This window comes from Neopelma chrysocephalum, unplaced genomic scaffold (assembly GCF_003984885.1).
Source record: "Neopelma chrysocephalum unplaced genomic scaffold, ASM398488v2 Primary Assembly neopelma1_24, whole genome shotgun sequence".
Classification (NCBI taxonomy): domain Eukaryota; kingdom Metazoa; phylum Chordata; class Aves; order Passeriformes; family Pipridae; genus Neopelma; species Neopelma chrysocephalum.
The window spans coordinates 45,024,009-45,041,916 of NW_020897693.1; the positions used below are offsets into that span (position 1 = coordinate 45,024,009).

General features: G+C 47.3%; 1 protein-coding gene across 2 annotated transcripts in view; it reads right to left on the reverse strand.

Moving 5' to 3' along the window:
• CCDC85C (coiled-coil domain containing 85C) overlaps positions 1-17,908 on the reverse strand; it is a 111,695-nt gene that overhangs the window by 5,392 nt on the left and 88,395 nt on the right. For both annotated transcript variants that reach the window (XM_027673946.1, XM_027673945.1), the window contains exons 4-5: positions 6,900-6,995; positions 313-411 (exon numbers count right to left, since the gene is read on the reverse strand). In XM_027673946.1, the coding sequence (XP_027529747.1) occupies positions 313-411; positions 6,900-6,995 (195 nt within the window). The remainder of the gene's footprint in view (positions 1-312; positions 412-6,899; positions 6,996-17,908) is intronic.

The window sequence follows — 17,908 nt, forward strand, 5'->3', positions numbered from 1 at the left end:
CAGGTAGAGACAACTGCTAACAGGACTCTCCTAGCCAGGGAGAGCCCCTTGCACATCTCTTGGTCAGCTACAAGAGCTACTCCACAGCCTTGAAGGCACCACAGTGGGAACTATTTGCTGAGCAAAGGCTGCTCCATGCAGTGAACAAGGCACTCATGTTACAGACACCCAAAACAGTGGTCAGCAGAGCCTCCACTCTTCCCTTGTGCCTGTGGGCCTTACAAGGCTTACACACAGCAGATCCCCGCTCCTCCATACTTCTAACAAATGACCACAAAAGGAACCCCAAGAGTTGCTGAGAGGAGTTATTACATTGCACATTTCACGAACAATCGCCTTCTCCTTTTCACTTAAGTCTTCTTCATAATTGTCTTGCATTTGCCTGTCCAGATTTTCATGGACCTCAAGGACCTACAAAAAAACAATATTAAAAAAGCATTATGATCTTCAAATAGTTATCTGTGTCCCTGAGAACATCATTAACAAGTATTTAAACTGGCAGGATTCACAAAGCCTGAAGACGAGCAAAGACGAGCGTGACACCAAGCTCGGCACCTCCATCCTCCCTGTTCCCCTGCGATGTCCTGCCTCTGTCCCACCACCTGCATGTTGTGGCTACTGCCACAGTCCTGGGGGACCATGTGACAATTGGCAGCAAATTGCCTGTGTCCACGAGCACATCTCTACCAGGAAGGCTGCTGGTAGCCCCACGTTCCAGGCAGCCCCCCAACAAGGCAGCCCCCCAGCAATTTGTGCTCCCTCCTTTCCCGTCTTTCACAGGAGTAGGGCTACTCTACTCCCTCCTACTAATCCAAGTCATGGGGCAACTGCAGTGAGCCCAGGCCAGCAGCCTTTAGGTCTGACAGTGTTTTGGCCTTCAGGAAAGAAGGGAACAAAGGTTTGTACCACTGAAAATCCGACTGTGCAGCTGAAGCGTGTGGTCTCCAATCAGCCACGAATTTGCAGATCTTAAACAAACATGGCCAATTTCACTCACCTTTTGGCTGAAAATTGTTTCTAACTGAGTTTCTCAAGGGAATCCCCTGGAGGCCCACAGTGACAGCAAGAGTTGTTATAATAGAACCCTGGGACCCAGAGATGCCTATGTGATTCCCAGCTCTTTCCCACTCCCCCTTTGAACTAGTTGCAGCCAGGCTGTGAAGGGGATGGAAACAGGATAGGGAAAAAAACTACTGCCTCCCAGGACCCTGCATGATGACTGCAACTCTCTGAAGGTGCCATCCCCATTAAGTGCCAGGATGATTCCGGGCCACCATCTCCTTGTGCCACAGGTATCCTCTGAAGACGGAGCTGATCACTTCAACACCCTGAGCTTTACTTGAATCTCCGTCAGCACCACTTCCACCCACAATGCACACATGTAAAGGTAAGGGCCTTGGCCAGGGCTGGCACACGAGTGCATTGACTGCACACACCCCTCCACCCAGGATTGCAGACACAGCTAGGGAGTAACAGCAGCTGCTCAGTGAATTCATCTGGTGCAAATACTGATGACCCCAGACTGCACTCACAGAGTGGTGATGCCAGGCACATGCCTGCAGCACCCTGCCCACAGGAGACTCTAAGGGAGTGAGGTATTACTTTTCCCTCCTGCTCGTGACTATGGGGCTTTTCCCATTATATTCATGGGATGAAAGCACTGCAAAAAAATCAAGACATGGCTGCAAAAGCACAGGAAACCCTTGAAAGGGAGCGGGAGAAGGATTTGGGACTCTCCAAGGGGGCTCTGCTCTGTGGCTCAGAGGGCATCTCCACTGGGCACTCCCAGATCTGGGAAGAAGCAGGTTTCCTTGAAGAGGCAGAGAGGTGACAACTGCAGTAGTGACATGCCAGAGTGACACATCCAGTGCTCATGTTGGTGAGCTCCTGGATGCCACTCAGCCTGGTGGCTGGGCCACACCTGTAGATTTGCTTTGGGAAGACAAGTAAATGTGTTGTCAAAGCAGCTCAAAACACTGCAAAAAATAGTGGAAACATTCTGCCTATGACTTATTATCTTAGATTTCAGCTTGGCAAAGTTTGGAAATAGAAGTGTGATTTTTAACCTCTGCCTCAAACAGCACTTGGAGACATGCTCCCTGGGCACTCATTCCCAGGCTACACAAGGCTGGTAAGATGCAGCAGGTCTATGTGGTCGTTGTGCCCCACTATGTGCTGCCCACATCCTGCACCTCTACAGCAGCTCAAGGGAGAGCCAGCCCTGGCCTGCCACATCCCACCTGGGGCACATACTATCCTGGCCACCCCCACAGAGCTCCTACAGGGAGGCAGTGCCCAGCTGTGGCCAGGTGGTCCCTTGATTACAGAACAGAGGCTGCCTGGGGCTAAAGGCAGCCTTCACTTCCCACTGGAAACACACTGACCCGAAGAATACCCCTCCATCGTGTCAGCATGCATTCAGAGAGCTCCTCTGGATGGGCATATTGCACAAGCTGGGCATAACTTGGTGCAGGATTGCCTCCAGATTTTACTGCTGCCTCTACACACCTCACCCAGGGCTTTGCCACTGGTGAGCAAGATGGTCAACTCAGCGTGCAGGGTCAGAGCTCCTGGAATTACCCAACGCCATCAAATAGCACATGGTCTTATTCGCCACAACACATCCATACTCATGTGAAGATGTACGACAGGTGTAGTTGTATGCATAAATATTCCTGTACCTCCTAGGGAAGTACAGAGCTAGATGCAGTGGTAGGGTGGTTCCACTCTTTGCTGAGGTGCACAGCAAAGGCTTCTCCATGAAATGGGATACCAGGGTAGATTATCCCCTGGTCTGCTTCAGCACAGCAATCTTTCTGTACTGGAACTGTGCTACAAACAAAAATAGGTCATTCTCCTAGGGCCCTTAACCTACTTGGGACCAATCTTTGCACATATAAGAATTGTCTACATCCTTTCTAAGAGGAGAGGAAGGGCAAGAGTGATGCAAAAAGCATGTACGTGCTGACAAAGGGAGCATCTATATTTTGCTGAAGAGGAGGGAATTAATTATTGATCCAGCTGGACTCACACATTGAACTTGCTTGTCTGGAGTCTATATGCTTCCGATGCTGGCTGCAAAGCCAGCAGCCTGCAGAATCACATCCTGGCGTGGAGCACCAGGGCTGCCTGGCTGGCAGCTCAGCACTGGCTGTGTCCACAGGGCAAGCGTCAAGGACAGCCATGGTCTAGGTTAGTTAAGGATCACATCAGCTCCAGCCTCTGCTTCACACAGCCATCCATCTTACAGGCACAGGAGTCTCAGTGGACTAAAATAAACTGGTTTTCTACAACTTGTGCTTAAACTAAAGCCACACTCCTTAATCCAGGAGGTGTGAAAAGGTGGCACAGCATATTTCTTTCAGTGGAAATGTCTTTTAATAGTGTTAACCAGGCAGAGCTGGAGCTGAAAGTTGATCAGATGGAAGTTATGTTTGTGTTTAATTTCTGAATCTCATTTACTCTGGAAACCATCCTGCTTCCCAGGCCCACCCCATGTGTGGGTAGGCACTTTGTAAAGATGTGTTAGCATCTTGGGTATGGGAAAAAGGGATTCAGGGTGATAAAATTCAACAGTCTACCCTGGAAAGGCAGGTTGGAAAAAAATGCACCCTGAAGACTGAAATCATCTCCTGAAGAAAGACAGGAAGGCCTTTTCTTAGTGCTGACCCAGCCTCAGCCATTCTTAGATCCTGCCAGGCGCCTCTTGGTCTGTTTAGAAGGAGCAGGTTAACGTTCCTCCAGTTACACCACTGGGGACTACGGATATACCTTCACATCAGCTGTCTATGGCTCAGCTAAAGTTCAAGGACTGTGCATTCAGTGTGGGTCTAAGAAACTGGGGTACATCTTCCTGTGATTTCTGACGCTTCCCAACCCAGGGAACTTCCTGAAGACAACCTGCACCTTGCTCTCAATGGGCATGCTGGCTCATCTGGCTTTCTCCCTGCCAATACATAAAATAAGGAACACCTCAGGTGTTCTTTGTGACTGCACTGACCTCTGTGACCAAGGCAGTGTCACCTTAAAATCACCAGGTCCATCACATCCACCTCCTTTCTGACTTGCTGCACTGGCCCCACATGGTCAAAATATAAACATATTTTAAAAACAAACCAATAATCAAAAAAACACCACCAAAGAGTCCAAATGACAGTAATAGCACGTTGGAAGAGGAGTTGAAAGTTGAGGTACTCATTTCTGTGACAAAAAGCACTCTGGGATTGAGGAATTCTTTCCAAAGGGTGCAAACCTCACTGATTTTGTTGATTCATAAGTCAACTGAACAAAGCACTGGGGAACACAGCATCCTACTTCAACAGTGGAACAGTCCATATGACCTGCTAGGATTTTTCCCTAGTTTTGGAAGGCTAAATCCTACCTTACCCACAATTAGTGGGAGTGATGATCACCTGCTTGATGGCTCTGTGAGCATGGAAGAGGTCCAGGCTGCTGCTGTGGGGGCAGCTGAGTTATAGGCTAAATGTTGTTCTCTTACATTTATCTCCTCCTCACCTCCCCATGTCTTTAGCAGGTTTGCTCAGTTCCTAAGAAAAGTGCTTTGATGTTCAGTGAGATACTGAGCTGTAGCATATGTACCTTTTATTCTTGTTAGCAAAAACAGCTGTTAGAAGTGCCAACCTGTCATCTTGCTCCTTATTTAGTAGGTGCAAACAAACGAAACTATTTCAGAAGCAAAAATAAAGAAAACCCTAAACGTGCTCAAGGAAGAACTTACGCTAAATTGCAGGCAATGCTTCAGCCACATAGATAGCATTCAGCTGCCAGAAAATCCCAAGGAAAAAGCCTAGGGGACATTACATAGGTGGGTGCAGACAGAAGCAAACCAGAAGCTCTGCAAATCCATGTGGAGTGCACAGTCTCTCAGTGACCTTTGCGTGGGCACAGAGCCGTGTCCTGGCGGCCACATCACTTCTGGACAGACTTGCACGCAAGCATCCCACAAGACAAATGAAGCCAACTTCATAGAATCACAGAATGGTTTGGTATGGATGCCATTCACTAGATCAGGTTGCTCAGGGCCCCACATCCAGCCTGGCCTTGAACACTTGCAGGGATGAAGCATCCACAGCTTCTCTGGGCAACCTGTTCCAGTGCTTCACCACATCTAATCTAAACCTGTCCTCTTTCAGTTTAGAACCATTGCCCCTTGTTCTGTCATTACCTGACATAAAAGTCCCTCTCCCTCTTTTTTTATAAGCCCCCTTTACGGTACTGGAAGGTGCTGTAAGGTCTCCCTGGAGCCTTCTCTTCTCCAGGCTGAATAACCTGAGCTTCCTCAGCCTGTCTTCATAGGAGAGGTGCTCCATTCCTCTGATCATCTTTGTGGTCCTTCCATCTCTCCTTGCCTTTCCTTACAGTAAGGAGCTAACCTGCTAGAGCCATAAGGACTTCCTTTCACAGCCAAGAAGGGCTTTCTCTAGTATCTGATGTGGTACAGCCAAAGCACAAAGTCTCATTTGTAGGCTGCTCTCTTCTCCTCCTCAAGGGAAGGTCATATCACAGGAGGTGAGGGTCTAAGCTAGTAGACCAGCTACATGACAGGGCTTGCACTGGAAAAGCTGCCCAGTTCTGCAGGGTGCAACTAAGACCTACTCCATATGCTACAGCATGCTATGGCCAAAAAACCAATCTGCAGCTGGAGACCACGAGCTCACCACATTTCACTGTGCCAAAGAGAGAAAAAGAGATTGAGACCATGACCAGTTTCCTCAGTCTTTTCAGTTTTCAGATGATCCTTGGAAATGGGCCATAGGATGAAAAAATAAACACCTTCTCATCCCTCCACACTGACCTGCAGGAGAATTTCCTCCTCACTTCAATTGTGAGAATATTTTTAACCTCAAGTGAGTGAGCAGGACAGATCACGTGAACTCAGTTATGCCCCATGAGATGTGACTGCTATTTCACCTGCTTCCTGACTCAAGCCATGGCACTCGAAGACAGACAAATTTACCCCACCGGCCAAATTATGAAATGGCAGAGAATTTCATCCAGCTCCTTCTAGGAATCAACAAAGCTCTGAAGTAGAGGGATTAACAATACGTGAAAACAACCAGTCATCCAACTTCATTTCAATTCCTTTATATGAGTCATCGCACCAGACCTTCCAAACCTAATTTTCAGTTTCCAAGAATCTTCCTCATTAATTTCCAATCCTTTCCATAAGCTTATCAAACTGCATCTTAAAACCATTTATGGTTCTTGCCCTTACTAATAAATTCAGTCCTGTAATTCCTAAAGCAAACAGGAACCTAATTTCTCCCCAGAATATGATCGTAATCAATTTATAAGTATTTGATCTTGTAATTTAAAAACATTCCCAACTCTGCTTAATACTATCCCTCACCACCATCTCACCAAATGCAATGAAGAGCAGGAACAGAAAGGTACAAACCCCATAGTTTGGGAAGAAAAAGCCCACAGCAGTACTCTGGACTGCTTCAGGGCTTGGATGACTAAATGTAATAAAAAACAAATTAGTACAAAGTGTCAGAAAAACAAAGGTATCCCATGAGTTTGCAACATTGTGCAAGGCATCAGGCATCAGCATTTAGTTCACCACTGTCACCTCAGAGACTCAGTTTATGCAGGACTGATGAACAGAAAGGGTAACCAGCACCTTCAGCATCAGAAGCTTTTGTTGGAGGCTTCCCACCCCCAAAAAATAGCTGTGCATAATCTTGCTTAGCTCTGCAACTATTTGAAGCAATGATTATTCATCATGATACAGGTGCTGGTTACTAATAATCTGCCTGAGTATTAACTTTGTATTTTCAGTTGTTTCCACAAGAAGAGCAAATGCCCCGTTCTGCCACTCAGCTTGTTGCACCACCTGGCACTGCAGTGCCCGGCTGTGGGGGTCTGCACAGCCTTACCTTCATAGCATGGACGACAGCCTCTGGCTTCTGACCAACAGGGACATACCCTGCTGCAGGAGAAGATGCAAGATCAGATGTCATGCGACCCGGTCCCTGTTGAAATAAGAAAAGATATGCTTTAATTCCCTTTGGGTGATTTAAATGAGGAGAAAGAAAATATCAAAAAAATTTTAGCACTGGTTTGTCTCAAATTCAATCCCCTTCATCCACCTGCAACGACAAAAGACACTATCACCTCTTCCTCACAAGCCACTTGATTTAATGCCACTTAAGCGTACCATCACTCAGTCTAGATGTATTCAGGCAGGAGATCACCCTGGTTTAAAGCTAAATTGATTTAAGAAACATTTTTTTGCTCCCTTAGGATAACTTTGTACAAGGACAAGATCAAACACTAGTCATCCTTCTAGACAAGGGAGTAAGGCAAACAAGATGATTTTCCAGCATAAAACAGTCATTTCTAAGAAGCTGCATTTATGAAAGAAACAGTTGGCATAACTTCATTGCTTCTCTGGCAACGTTTTCCCATGGACATCAAGTACCAATCTTCAGCTACAGAGAAAATTGTGAAAGCAACCTTAAAACAAGCAGATGTCCAAACCTAATGTTGGTTGGGTTTGTTTCCAAAATGCCGGCCAGTCCTCCTGCATGAAGGGTCCCATTGGGAAAGATGCCGAAATTACATTCTACAAAAGATTTCTGCTGTCCAACCAGCCTTGTAAGCACTTTTCATAGGGCTTTCCTTTTTCTACAGGCATCCAGTTTGGATTATGAGAGACACAATATCTTTATTCAATGAGATGCACCCTGCCTGTCCCTAATATTTTTGCATTGCTTTGTAGCACTGGGAGAAATCAACAATGAAGTCATTGACCAAACTTGTATTTAGTCTTCACATCCTTTAGGAAACACAAAGAATTATTATACTTGGGGGCCTCTGAAAGCAAATTAGGATGGCAGAGCGGCATGTAGCACCATCCCAGGAATGCTTTCACATACAACACACGAGACACTCAATTCTCGTCTTTTCCCTGTTCAAAAACACAGCATGTTTTATGCTTTGTCTCATTACTTTGCCTTCTATGCCAAGGCCAGCAAGCCAGCTATGCCAGAAGAATCATAGAATAATAGAATCATAGAATAGTTTGAGTTGGAAGACACCTTAAAGATCATCTAGTTCCACCCTCCCTGCCATGGGCATGGATGCCATTCACAAGATCAGGTTGCTCAGGGCCCCATCCAGCCTGGCCTTGAACACTTGCAGGGATGAAGCATCCACAACTGCTCTAAGCAACTTGTTCCAGTGCCTCACCACCCTCACAGTAAAGGAGGACCAATGGAGGGGCGCTTCATCACCTCTCATTCTTCCAAATGTTTTAAGTTGCAGGGGCCTTTTTACCAATAAAAGTGTTTGTGTGCATATATTAAAGAAAAAGATGGGCTAATCCATTAGGCTACAGACAAAAAGGCATGGAGCCTTTCAAGCCCTGGCCACCAATCTGTGCTTAACCCACATCATGACCAACAGCCATTTACTCATAATAGCAAACTTCATGAACTGATTTGCTGGTGATACAAAAACTTCCTTCTGAGAGGAAGGCATCTCAGAAAAAGGAAAGTTAGACTTACTAACCCCACAATAATTCTCCAAGGTTATTTAACAGACTGGGAAAGCAGAGAGACCCAGAGACGCTCACATGGTTCTGGACCCGCTGGCAGAGGGTTACAGCTTGTTGGAGCTATGCCCACCTGGGGACATGTCCTCAGCAACCCCATCCATAACGTCACACAGAAAAGGCAGAGGCTGGGGAGGGAGCACTAAGGGCTGGATCCAGCCAGTCCACAACTGGCTGCAACTCAAGACTGCAAAATGGGTTAAAAATTTCTCATGGGGCTGGTAAATGCAACAGAGTCCTTTCAGAATCAGCATCTCACAGAGGTCAAAGACACCAATACGCGCATAATTACTGATTTCATCATGAAAGATGCTTTCTTTCCAAGAATGACCAGAATCATGACAATTGAAAGCAGAATATTCAGGAGTTTGTGGCCACTAATGATACTTGATATGGATCTTCCCCCATGGCCCTTTTCAGAAGTATCACAGGAAATACCAAGGAAAGGTCTAACATCCAATATTTCTTCAGAGTTGAGAGTAATTTGACAAAGTAAAAGGAATTCTGTTGGATACTGCTGCTGATAACATTTTAAATACAGTTTTCTGGCCAAACTAGAGTAGATCACGAAGTCTCTTGTATGACAGGCAGCGGTAGCTTCTCCTCACAGAATTGGAGTCACTAATGAGCTACAAAGCACTTCTATGATCTCAATCACTCTCAAAATTATTACAGAATACAAATGAAACCAGAATGATTAGAGAGAAATGTTTTCTAAAGAGCTTGATCATACCTAACCAATCACCATACCGACAAGATAAAAGTAATCCTTGCAAGCACAGTGATGCACTGGATATATTGTATCACACAAAAACATTCAAAGGGTCACCTTTCTTCTCAGACAAGTGGTTGAAATTACACAAGGTCAATCAATTGAGCAGCCCGTGAACACAGGTAGAGGATTTGACAGAAGAAGGGAAAAATAATGTTAAAGAATGAAGGATGCAGCAAAAGAGGTAGACCCAAAACTTGCAGTCAGAGTCTAAGTGACAGATTACTTCATTTCTAAAATAGGCATGATCCTTGATCCTTAGCTTGGAAGCCAAAACCCCCAGCCAACTGAAACAGATGTCCAAATTGCTGAGTGCAGTCGTCAGCAATGGCAAGTGCACCACACAGCCATGCCACTGCCCGCTGTGCCCCAAGCCACAGAGACCTCACCACCATGCCAGGCTGTTGCTACAAAAGGCCAAACATGCACACAAAGAAAATGGGGGAGCAAGCAAGGATCTCACCAACATTCCTGCTCTTTGCAACTGTAGGATGCAACCAGAAAAAGCAACCACCTTGCTAAGGGTGGCTTAATATTTATGACTGCACTTAGTGTTTTTGTGCAGCTGCGCCCTTAGGAAAGGCTCTTTCCGGAGACACAAGGAGCTGGTATTTTTTAAAGGAGGTTGGTGCTTCATTCCCACTGATTTCAGTGTGGTCCACAAAAAAAAAAAAGCTTCAGCCAGACTCCTATCAGCTTCCTGCACAGTGGCACACATAAAGGAGGCCAGAACAGACAGGACTGCAGTCAGCAAGGAAAGAAATGACAACATATCCAGCAGGATGCATGGAGGATGGAGGAGAGGAAAATGGGCAGAGTTCACCGATACTGTTAGCTGAAGGGGAGGAAATGGAAGGAATTGGAGATAAGGTCAAGGTTACTATACTGGAAAACTGCCAACACTGGGAAAAGGGAGGGAATGGGAAGAAAGAGGAGGATGTGTATTTTGCCCAGCAGGAAATCAGTTGAGGTGAAATGCAGGGGAGAGGGAACCAGAGATTGGAGATACAAGATTGGAAGAAGGGCAGGAGGGCAGGGGAAATCTCAAGAAGTCAGCATTAAGGCAGTAGATGAAATTGCACAGATGGAGGGGATTCCTCATGCCTAAAACAGATGCATTTGGAAACTGTGGGTAAGAATTACCACAGCTGCACCTCAGCACTCTATCTAAGCTAATCTGAAGACATCCATCACTGCAGAAACCCATGCCCTTCCTGTTCTCTATAGCTGACATTTCCACAGTCATGGGAACACAACTGACTCAGCACCCTGACAGACAATAATAGCAAGGTTAATCTGGTTACATCCCAAGAAGAAGAAATTGTCCATAGAGGCAAAAAGCAATATGGTGGTTTTTGGGGCATGCATCACTCTCAGTGTCCTCTCCCTGTCTGGTTATCTCAAAGACACCGTCTTTGTATGGACATATGGCTTTTCCACTTGCTAGGTTTTCATAGTGTTTGGTAGCTCAGAGATGGTTCAGTCTTCAACTTCAGACATGTGGCTGAGGCACCGCGTAATTATAGAAATGAATGGTGCTACAAGACAGCTCAGAAATCACCAAAGAGGATGCCATTAAAATTTATAATAAAGTTGTTGAGAAATAGCATACCCCTTTCTGCTTCAGCCACAGCCATAGTCACCCCACTAAAAGGAAGAGCTGCCCAGAAGTAAGATCACCAGTCTAATTAAGGTGGGGGGAGGGGAGGCATCCGGGTCAGGACTCTCAGCTCCAAAGCACTTGGAGCAAGCACCTGTCTTCCCTATGCACAGGGTTTGTTGACCACTGCACCCCAAAGGCCCAAAGATACTTCTCCAAGACACATTTTAAGTAGCAAAAGTCCTAGGGAAGCAGAGGCTTGGAGCCGTGTGTGACCCATCCAATGCTTCTTTGGCAAGTTGGTGCTTTTGCTTCTCTGCAGATCACTGTGGCTACTCAGAACATTCAAGACTGCTGTAGCATGGATCTCTGATAAGTTCAGCTCTGGAAACAACAGCCCTATCTCTGCTGCCAGGATGGTTCTGGGACTGCAGTGTCCTGAGAGGATCCTGGTGAAGCTTTTTGCATCCCTCATGGGAGGCCAGTGCCAAGTACCTCCATATCCAGGCCCCCTCCCACTGGGGAAACAGCAACAAGAGCTATTCCTTTGCGACCTCTGTGCAGACAGCTGTACTGAAGCACCACTGAACACATTCCCCTTTCAGCCCTTGCCTGCTCCTCCATTTCAAGCACATCAGTGCCAGATATTTGGTGGTATCAGTGATGGGACCAATGCACTTCTCAGAGCTTACTGTTCCCACATGCCATCAGCCCCCTCCCCATTCCACCAACCCCATATTGTGCATGCCCAAACCACAAATCCACCAGAGAAGCTAAATTCTGTTCCAGACCCTCCCAGAAACCTCTCACTGGAGCCTGCTGGGCTTGTGGTTCAGCCTCCAAGTCTGTAAGGAGATTCACAGTCCAGCTGTATTATTGAGTAGGAAAAGAGAGAGAACCTCTGCAGACTCTCATGCCAGAGCGTTCTTGAAGCTATATGCTACACACAGGGGTAAGTTCCCCAGTTCTCTATTGCTAGAATGATGTTTGATCCACTGACAGTCTCCAATCCAAAGCAGAAAACAAAGCAAATCAAACTAGCCCCATTCACTGCCCCAGCCAAGAACCCAAAGATCATCAGCAAAGTAACAGTGCTAATGTTAGAAAGGAAATCCAAAGACCACAAATACTGCCAATGATCCTTTTTAGTCTGACACCAAAAAATGAAGAGCAGAGGCGTCAACTTGCAGCTGCTGGAAAACATCTTGCTGTACCAAGCCACAATGTCATTACCAGTGTCTAAGACCAAGTTGCCTAATGAGTCCTTGCTGGCTCTCTCTGGTTGCATGGGATATGGTCCAGCACAGATGTGACAAGCACTGTCATCAATACTCCCTTCCTATGTGTCTGGAGGAACAAAATTAATAAGAGTCTCTGTAATAGGGCACACTGCAAAGTTCCAATAATGACACACCTACACAGAGGTAAAGTAAGGCTTAATAACAGTGGGAATGCTTTGGAACCCAAGAAGAAAAGAGCCTAACTAGGGACAACAGGTGTCTGCTCTTTTAGAGGTTTTGAATCGGAAATCTAAAAAAGAACAAAGAAATTGTGATAAACAATTTCTCCTTGATTCCTCCAGGGACCTGAAAAGACATGAGACCTTGGTCCTGCCATCAGTTTTCAATCTCTTTCTGCTCAATTATATTCTGTCTTTTAATGACACCCTCTCCTACCTCAGCTCCAAGAGAGCTATTTTTGATCTGCAGAAAGGCTGCAAAAGACTAAGTTTCAAAACCCAGAGGAGAACGTCATGCCGATTTTACTTCAGCTAACAGGCACAGCCCAGGTACTGAGGATGCTTCAGACCAACGTGGAGCATACAAGCAAACGTTAATGCTTCTGAACCTCACATCATCTCCTTGCCTTCTATAAATGTTTGTCTACCATTTCAAAAAACAAGCAGATATTTAGAATTCAAACCTGATTAAATAAGCCACACTTTTCTAATGGCATACCTCAGACAACATTAAAGCTTAATGGAGTCACATCAGACACTGCGAAGTTTTTATTGCCAAGACAGAAAATTACATTACATCAGGCACTGCCAGACAGCTCACAATAAAGTTCCCAGGCACATCTATTTATCTCACAGTGGTTTTGTTTGCTGCCTGCTTACCCAGGTTTGAATTATACTTGGACCCTTCCTTAGCACCTGTCACCATCCAGGTGTTTTACGTAAGTAGAAATGTCAACGCCACTCTGCAAATTAGGAACTGTTAAGGGACAAGCAGGAGGCAGTAACATGCCGACAGTTCATGGAAAATGGGTGGCAGAGCTGGATAGTACCATGGAAAGGCGCCATGTCTGGCACCCAAGTCCCGGTGTGCTGACAGAATGGGGGGCCCAGGACATTTTGTTTTTGTGAATGGTGCATGCGGCTACAAGTTTAAGGAAGCACCTGGAGCAGCTCCAGCCAGACATTGCTGGGGGCAGATGGGAAAAACTGGCAGCAAAATCAAGGACTGAGAGCACAAGGCCACTCTGGCATGGGAGAAAGGAACACAAGGAACGCACCAAAACCCTGAAGCATGACATCCCCATCAGAAAAGCAGCACAGGCAGCACCAAAGGCAAGCACTGGGCTCACACAGACTGATGGTCCATTTAGAAAGAGGTATCTCCCTTCACACAGAGATGAGTGGCATTTCTGGGCAGTCACACACAAAAAATATCTCCTGTTGCCACCAGCCTGAGAAATTCCCTGGGCCCCACAAAGGCAGATCAAACCCCCTCATTGTTTTGCAGCCTGGGCCACATTTCCTGCCCTCCGTTGCCTTGCAGCTGCAGAGGGTTGATGTCTGAAACAAAGCGCCGGTGCCGCGCGGCGCTGAAGCGTGACATGACTCTGGGCTGACATTTCGCCCTCCCTTCCTTCAGAGTCCTTTTCCTCCCTGCTGCATCTTCTCATGTCCGTGGCAGCTCTGCCATTGCCACCATGAGTGGTGCTTCTGAAGGGGTCCAGCTCCTCTCACAGCCCTGTAGGGACAAGGCTCCCTGATGGCACCCTGGCAGCAGCCCCAGGGCTCCTTGCTGGCTACAAGAAGATTTCCTGGAGGCACAAAGAAGCGTCGGCTCCCCTGCAAATCACACCATGCAAAGCACAGCGTTTTTGCCACCCTGCTGCAGAGATGCCAGACCTCTGAAATCTGAGCATGGGACACCGTCATGAGAGCCAGGGAGCACCCAGGTCCTTTTTGTGTCCTGTCTGCCTGGCAGATGATCCAAAGAGATGATGACACTTGGTTATTGTTATTCCATGCCTACTGTGCAGAAAGCCTGCCAGCATCCAGCTCAAAACAAACCACCAGCTCCCTTCTTGTGGGTTTAAATGGCTGCACAGCCCTACACTCCCAAAGACACAGTGGGCTGCCTTGCAGCTGCGAGCACTTGACACTGTGCCACCCTGCCACCAGGCACAGCAGAAGAAACATGTGGAAGATCCCACAGACAGCTGCAGCTGCCCAGCACAACACAGGTCCCGGCCACTGATGGGAGTGAGTGCAGAGCCATCAGTACTCTGTATTAGCATCTTCCCTATCAAATCAAGGGACTTTATTGCAGATGCTAATCTCCTTTGGCATTACTTAATTTGCTGCCTTTAATCACAGAGAGCAGCTGGTCATGTAAACATTCAAATTCCATGAATTAACTGCTGGGTCCACACAGGAGCCAGACAGAGCCAGTCTGCGTGGCTCAGCCACCTCCTGCATCATCATGGTCTTCCTGGCATGCATGCATGTCTGCTTAAGTAACAAAAAGGGCTTACATGGCACTTTCTGATTAATAATGAAAAAAATTAACTGTTTCATTGCTTTCTCAGCACAAACATCATGGACACCTGACAAAAGAATAGCCCTTCTCCCCAGCAGGAGTGTATGGGTTGTGCTAGGGCACTGAAGGGGAAGGAAGATTTTGGGGACTGTCCCAAACAGAAAACTAAGTCAGGATATTGTTTACAACTGGATGTCACTACATACAGGAAAGGTGTCTTTTCTCAGTACCACGCACTCACAGAAGACCTCGGCTCCAGGCTCGGGAGAATCCTTGGTGCATGCACAGCCGGTGAGCCAGCTTCCTCCAGCATTGGTAGGGGAGAGGAGGGCGGTCACTGTATGGGTTGGTAACAGCCCTGGGGAGCTGGGACAGGTGCACACTGGTAAAACGTCCCACCAACAGCTTCAGCTGCCCCCTCAGATGGTGAAACTATTGCCAACATGACATATTCAGAGGAGTTTCAGCCCATAACTACCTGACACAAGTCAACAGAATAAGAACAAGTCTGCCTGGACAGAGCAAGCCCACGCTTGTACCAGCAGACAAGTGCACTAACTCTGACTGACTCACAGGGGCACTGTCAGCGTAAGGATTTTGAGAGGTGCTACTTCTTTTAATAAAAGAACATCTAGCACATTTGTTTTCAGAAGGAAACGGTGGATATTTTTAACACTTTCCTGATTTTGAAGCAAATCTGATTTGGGGATGGCCCAGGTGAAAGCCTCTGGGTGGGTAGAGGATGCATGCAGACACAGGAGGATACCTGCCCACATCTGCATTATCCCTCCATGTCTCCATTTCGGCCTGGCTGCCCTCCCAGGCTGGGGCAGAGGAAGGGTCTGCTGTGCCCCTGCCTCTTCTTTGACCCATTTCCAGTCTCACACAAATGCATGTGACAAGTGTATGAGAACCTACAGCAGATCCTCAAAGAAGATGCATTTTTTTTTGCCTCCTGTGGATGGATACCTGTAAAGGCAGATTGTGGATACAGTCTGTCAGTGCCTCTGTTGCTCATCAAATCCCCAAACTTTGTCTTTGGCAAACTTTGCACAGGTTGGCTGCCATCGGCAAAAAAGCAACCCGCCGCTCAGAGCCTCTGGAATAACAGCTGATGAAGGGCAGCTGCCTTCAAAAATGGATCAGCTTGTTCTCAGCTGCTGGTAATACACTCTGAAGCTTCCCAATAGCACTCCCCAGTCACAAATCGTGACAAACCTTTCATTTTACTTTCCCTTCTACAGCCACTGCTGCTGCAGCAGCAAATTAGCTGCCTTGAATTTCTCTCTTTATCTGCTCAATAGCATCCTGGTGGTGACAATGAAGCTGGTGGGAAGGAGCTTCTTCCTTCTGCCATGCTCCTCAATCATTGTTTCCCCCTGCCTAAAAAGGGACCATGGCCATCACCGCTGTGGGAAGGTGAGAAACCAGGTCGTCCTCCAATGCACACTGGCAACGCTCAGCTCACCTGACAGCCTCAGGGATGGGGCACAGGGATAGGAGAAGGCAGGGGGACCATCAGAGCACTGCACAGGATGGGCTTGGTGGAGCAACAGAAGGGGTTGAAAACATTTTGAGAGCCTCAATGAGATGCTAAAGACACAAAGGCGGTCCTGGGGATGGTAGAGGCACCAACCAGCCCAGGGATCCCCATGCCTGGGGACTTCATGCAGCACTGACAGGGGCTGGGGGTCCTTGCTGGCAGTGGAAGGGTTGCTGTGCTGTGCTGTGCACCTTGGGGCCCTGCTAAGGTCCTCAGTGCACAAGGTGACTGCAGGGGCATCAATGCCTAGAGGCTCTTCTGGGTGCATCTCCTGGACACCACAATGGCAACAGTGTGGTGGTCTCATGCCATTTCAAACTTGATTTTAAAAGTCAGGTTGGCTTTAAGAAGCTGATCCAGTTCATATTCCTGACAGGGACAGACGTACTCCCACAGAGGGACTGGAAGGCTTGCTCTGGGTTCCCCAGTGAAACCCAAGACCAGGCTTGGGCCAAATCATGTCTTATTGCCTATGCCAGGTTGGTGCAGAAGCCAGCTTGGTCCTTCCTCTGCAGGGAGCTGAGGGGGAGATACCCAGTTACCTTCTCACTTTTCTTCTGCCTTGGCCTTGTATTGAAGAGGATGGAGACCATCATCTTTCCAGCCAAAAGGAAGATACAGGATGGTCATTGGGGTTGGGGTTTAGCTACTATGTGTGTGCCCCCATATCACCTCTCCTCATCACCACTCTCACAGGCTCAGCAGCCAGCCGGTGCTTCAGCCAAGGACTCTCGTCATCCCTTCCCACCCCATCTAATGGCTTCTCTTTACACCTACAGACCACAAACATTTGGGTTTGTTTTTGCAAAAGCATGTGTGCCATCTGGCACAACGGAACACACCTCCCCCGAGTATCTCCACAAGGCAGAGCTACAAAACGCGGCTCGTTGTGACAGAATGGTGGGAATCAAGGGAAGAAGTTGGTGCTGCAGCCAAGCAGCCAGAGGTGTCTCCCAGGCTTTGCATCCTGCACGAAATGCACACTGGAGAAAAATACAGAGACAGTGCCAGGAAGCCAGAGACTCAGCAGCCCTCTCAGTCGAGTGTTCTCCACTACATAACCGCACTTCTGTTTCTCTTCACTTTCCTATGGATCTTGTTGTTTTTGAAGTAGCTCTAGGGAGGCAAAAGAAATTGTGACTCCCCAGTCTGGCCTCTAGTCTATGCTAGACTCCTCAGAGATGCAGCTTTGAACACTCAAATGGAAATCTCACTTTTATCCAGAGATACTTACTGTAGTCCTCGGGAACATACAAAGGCTGGGTATTGGCACCATCATCATTGTCTTCTCAAAAAGAGAGAGCTTTTCTCAGCTTTCACAGAGTGTATCTTCATATACTTTCCCCAGGCATTCCCAGCTCCAGACCCCAGACGAGCACAGGTCCCTTCCTCCAGCCACCACCTATAGCACCCACAGACACATCCTCCTGCACCCAGACAGGGAACCACTAGGAACTCCTGCTCCTCAGCAAGGGAACGCTACAAACTCAGTACAACAACTTAAGGAAGGAGAAGGTGATGATTATTTTAACCTGTTGCTCAGGTTATTTTAACCTGCACACCTACAAATTCACACATTCACCAAAAGGTTGTCAGGGTCACTGTGTGTGACACAGAGGACAAGGAACACCCACTAGCAAGT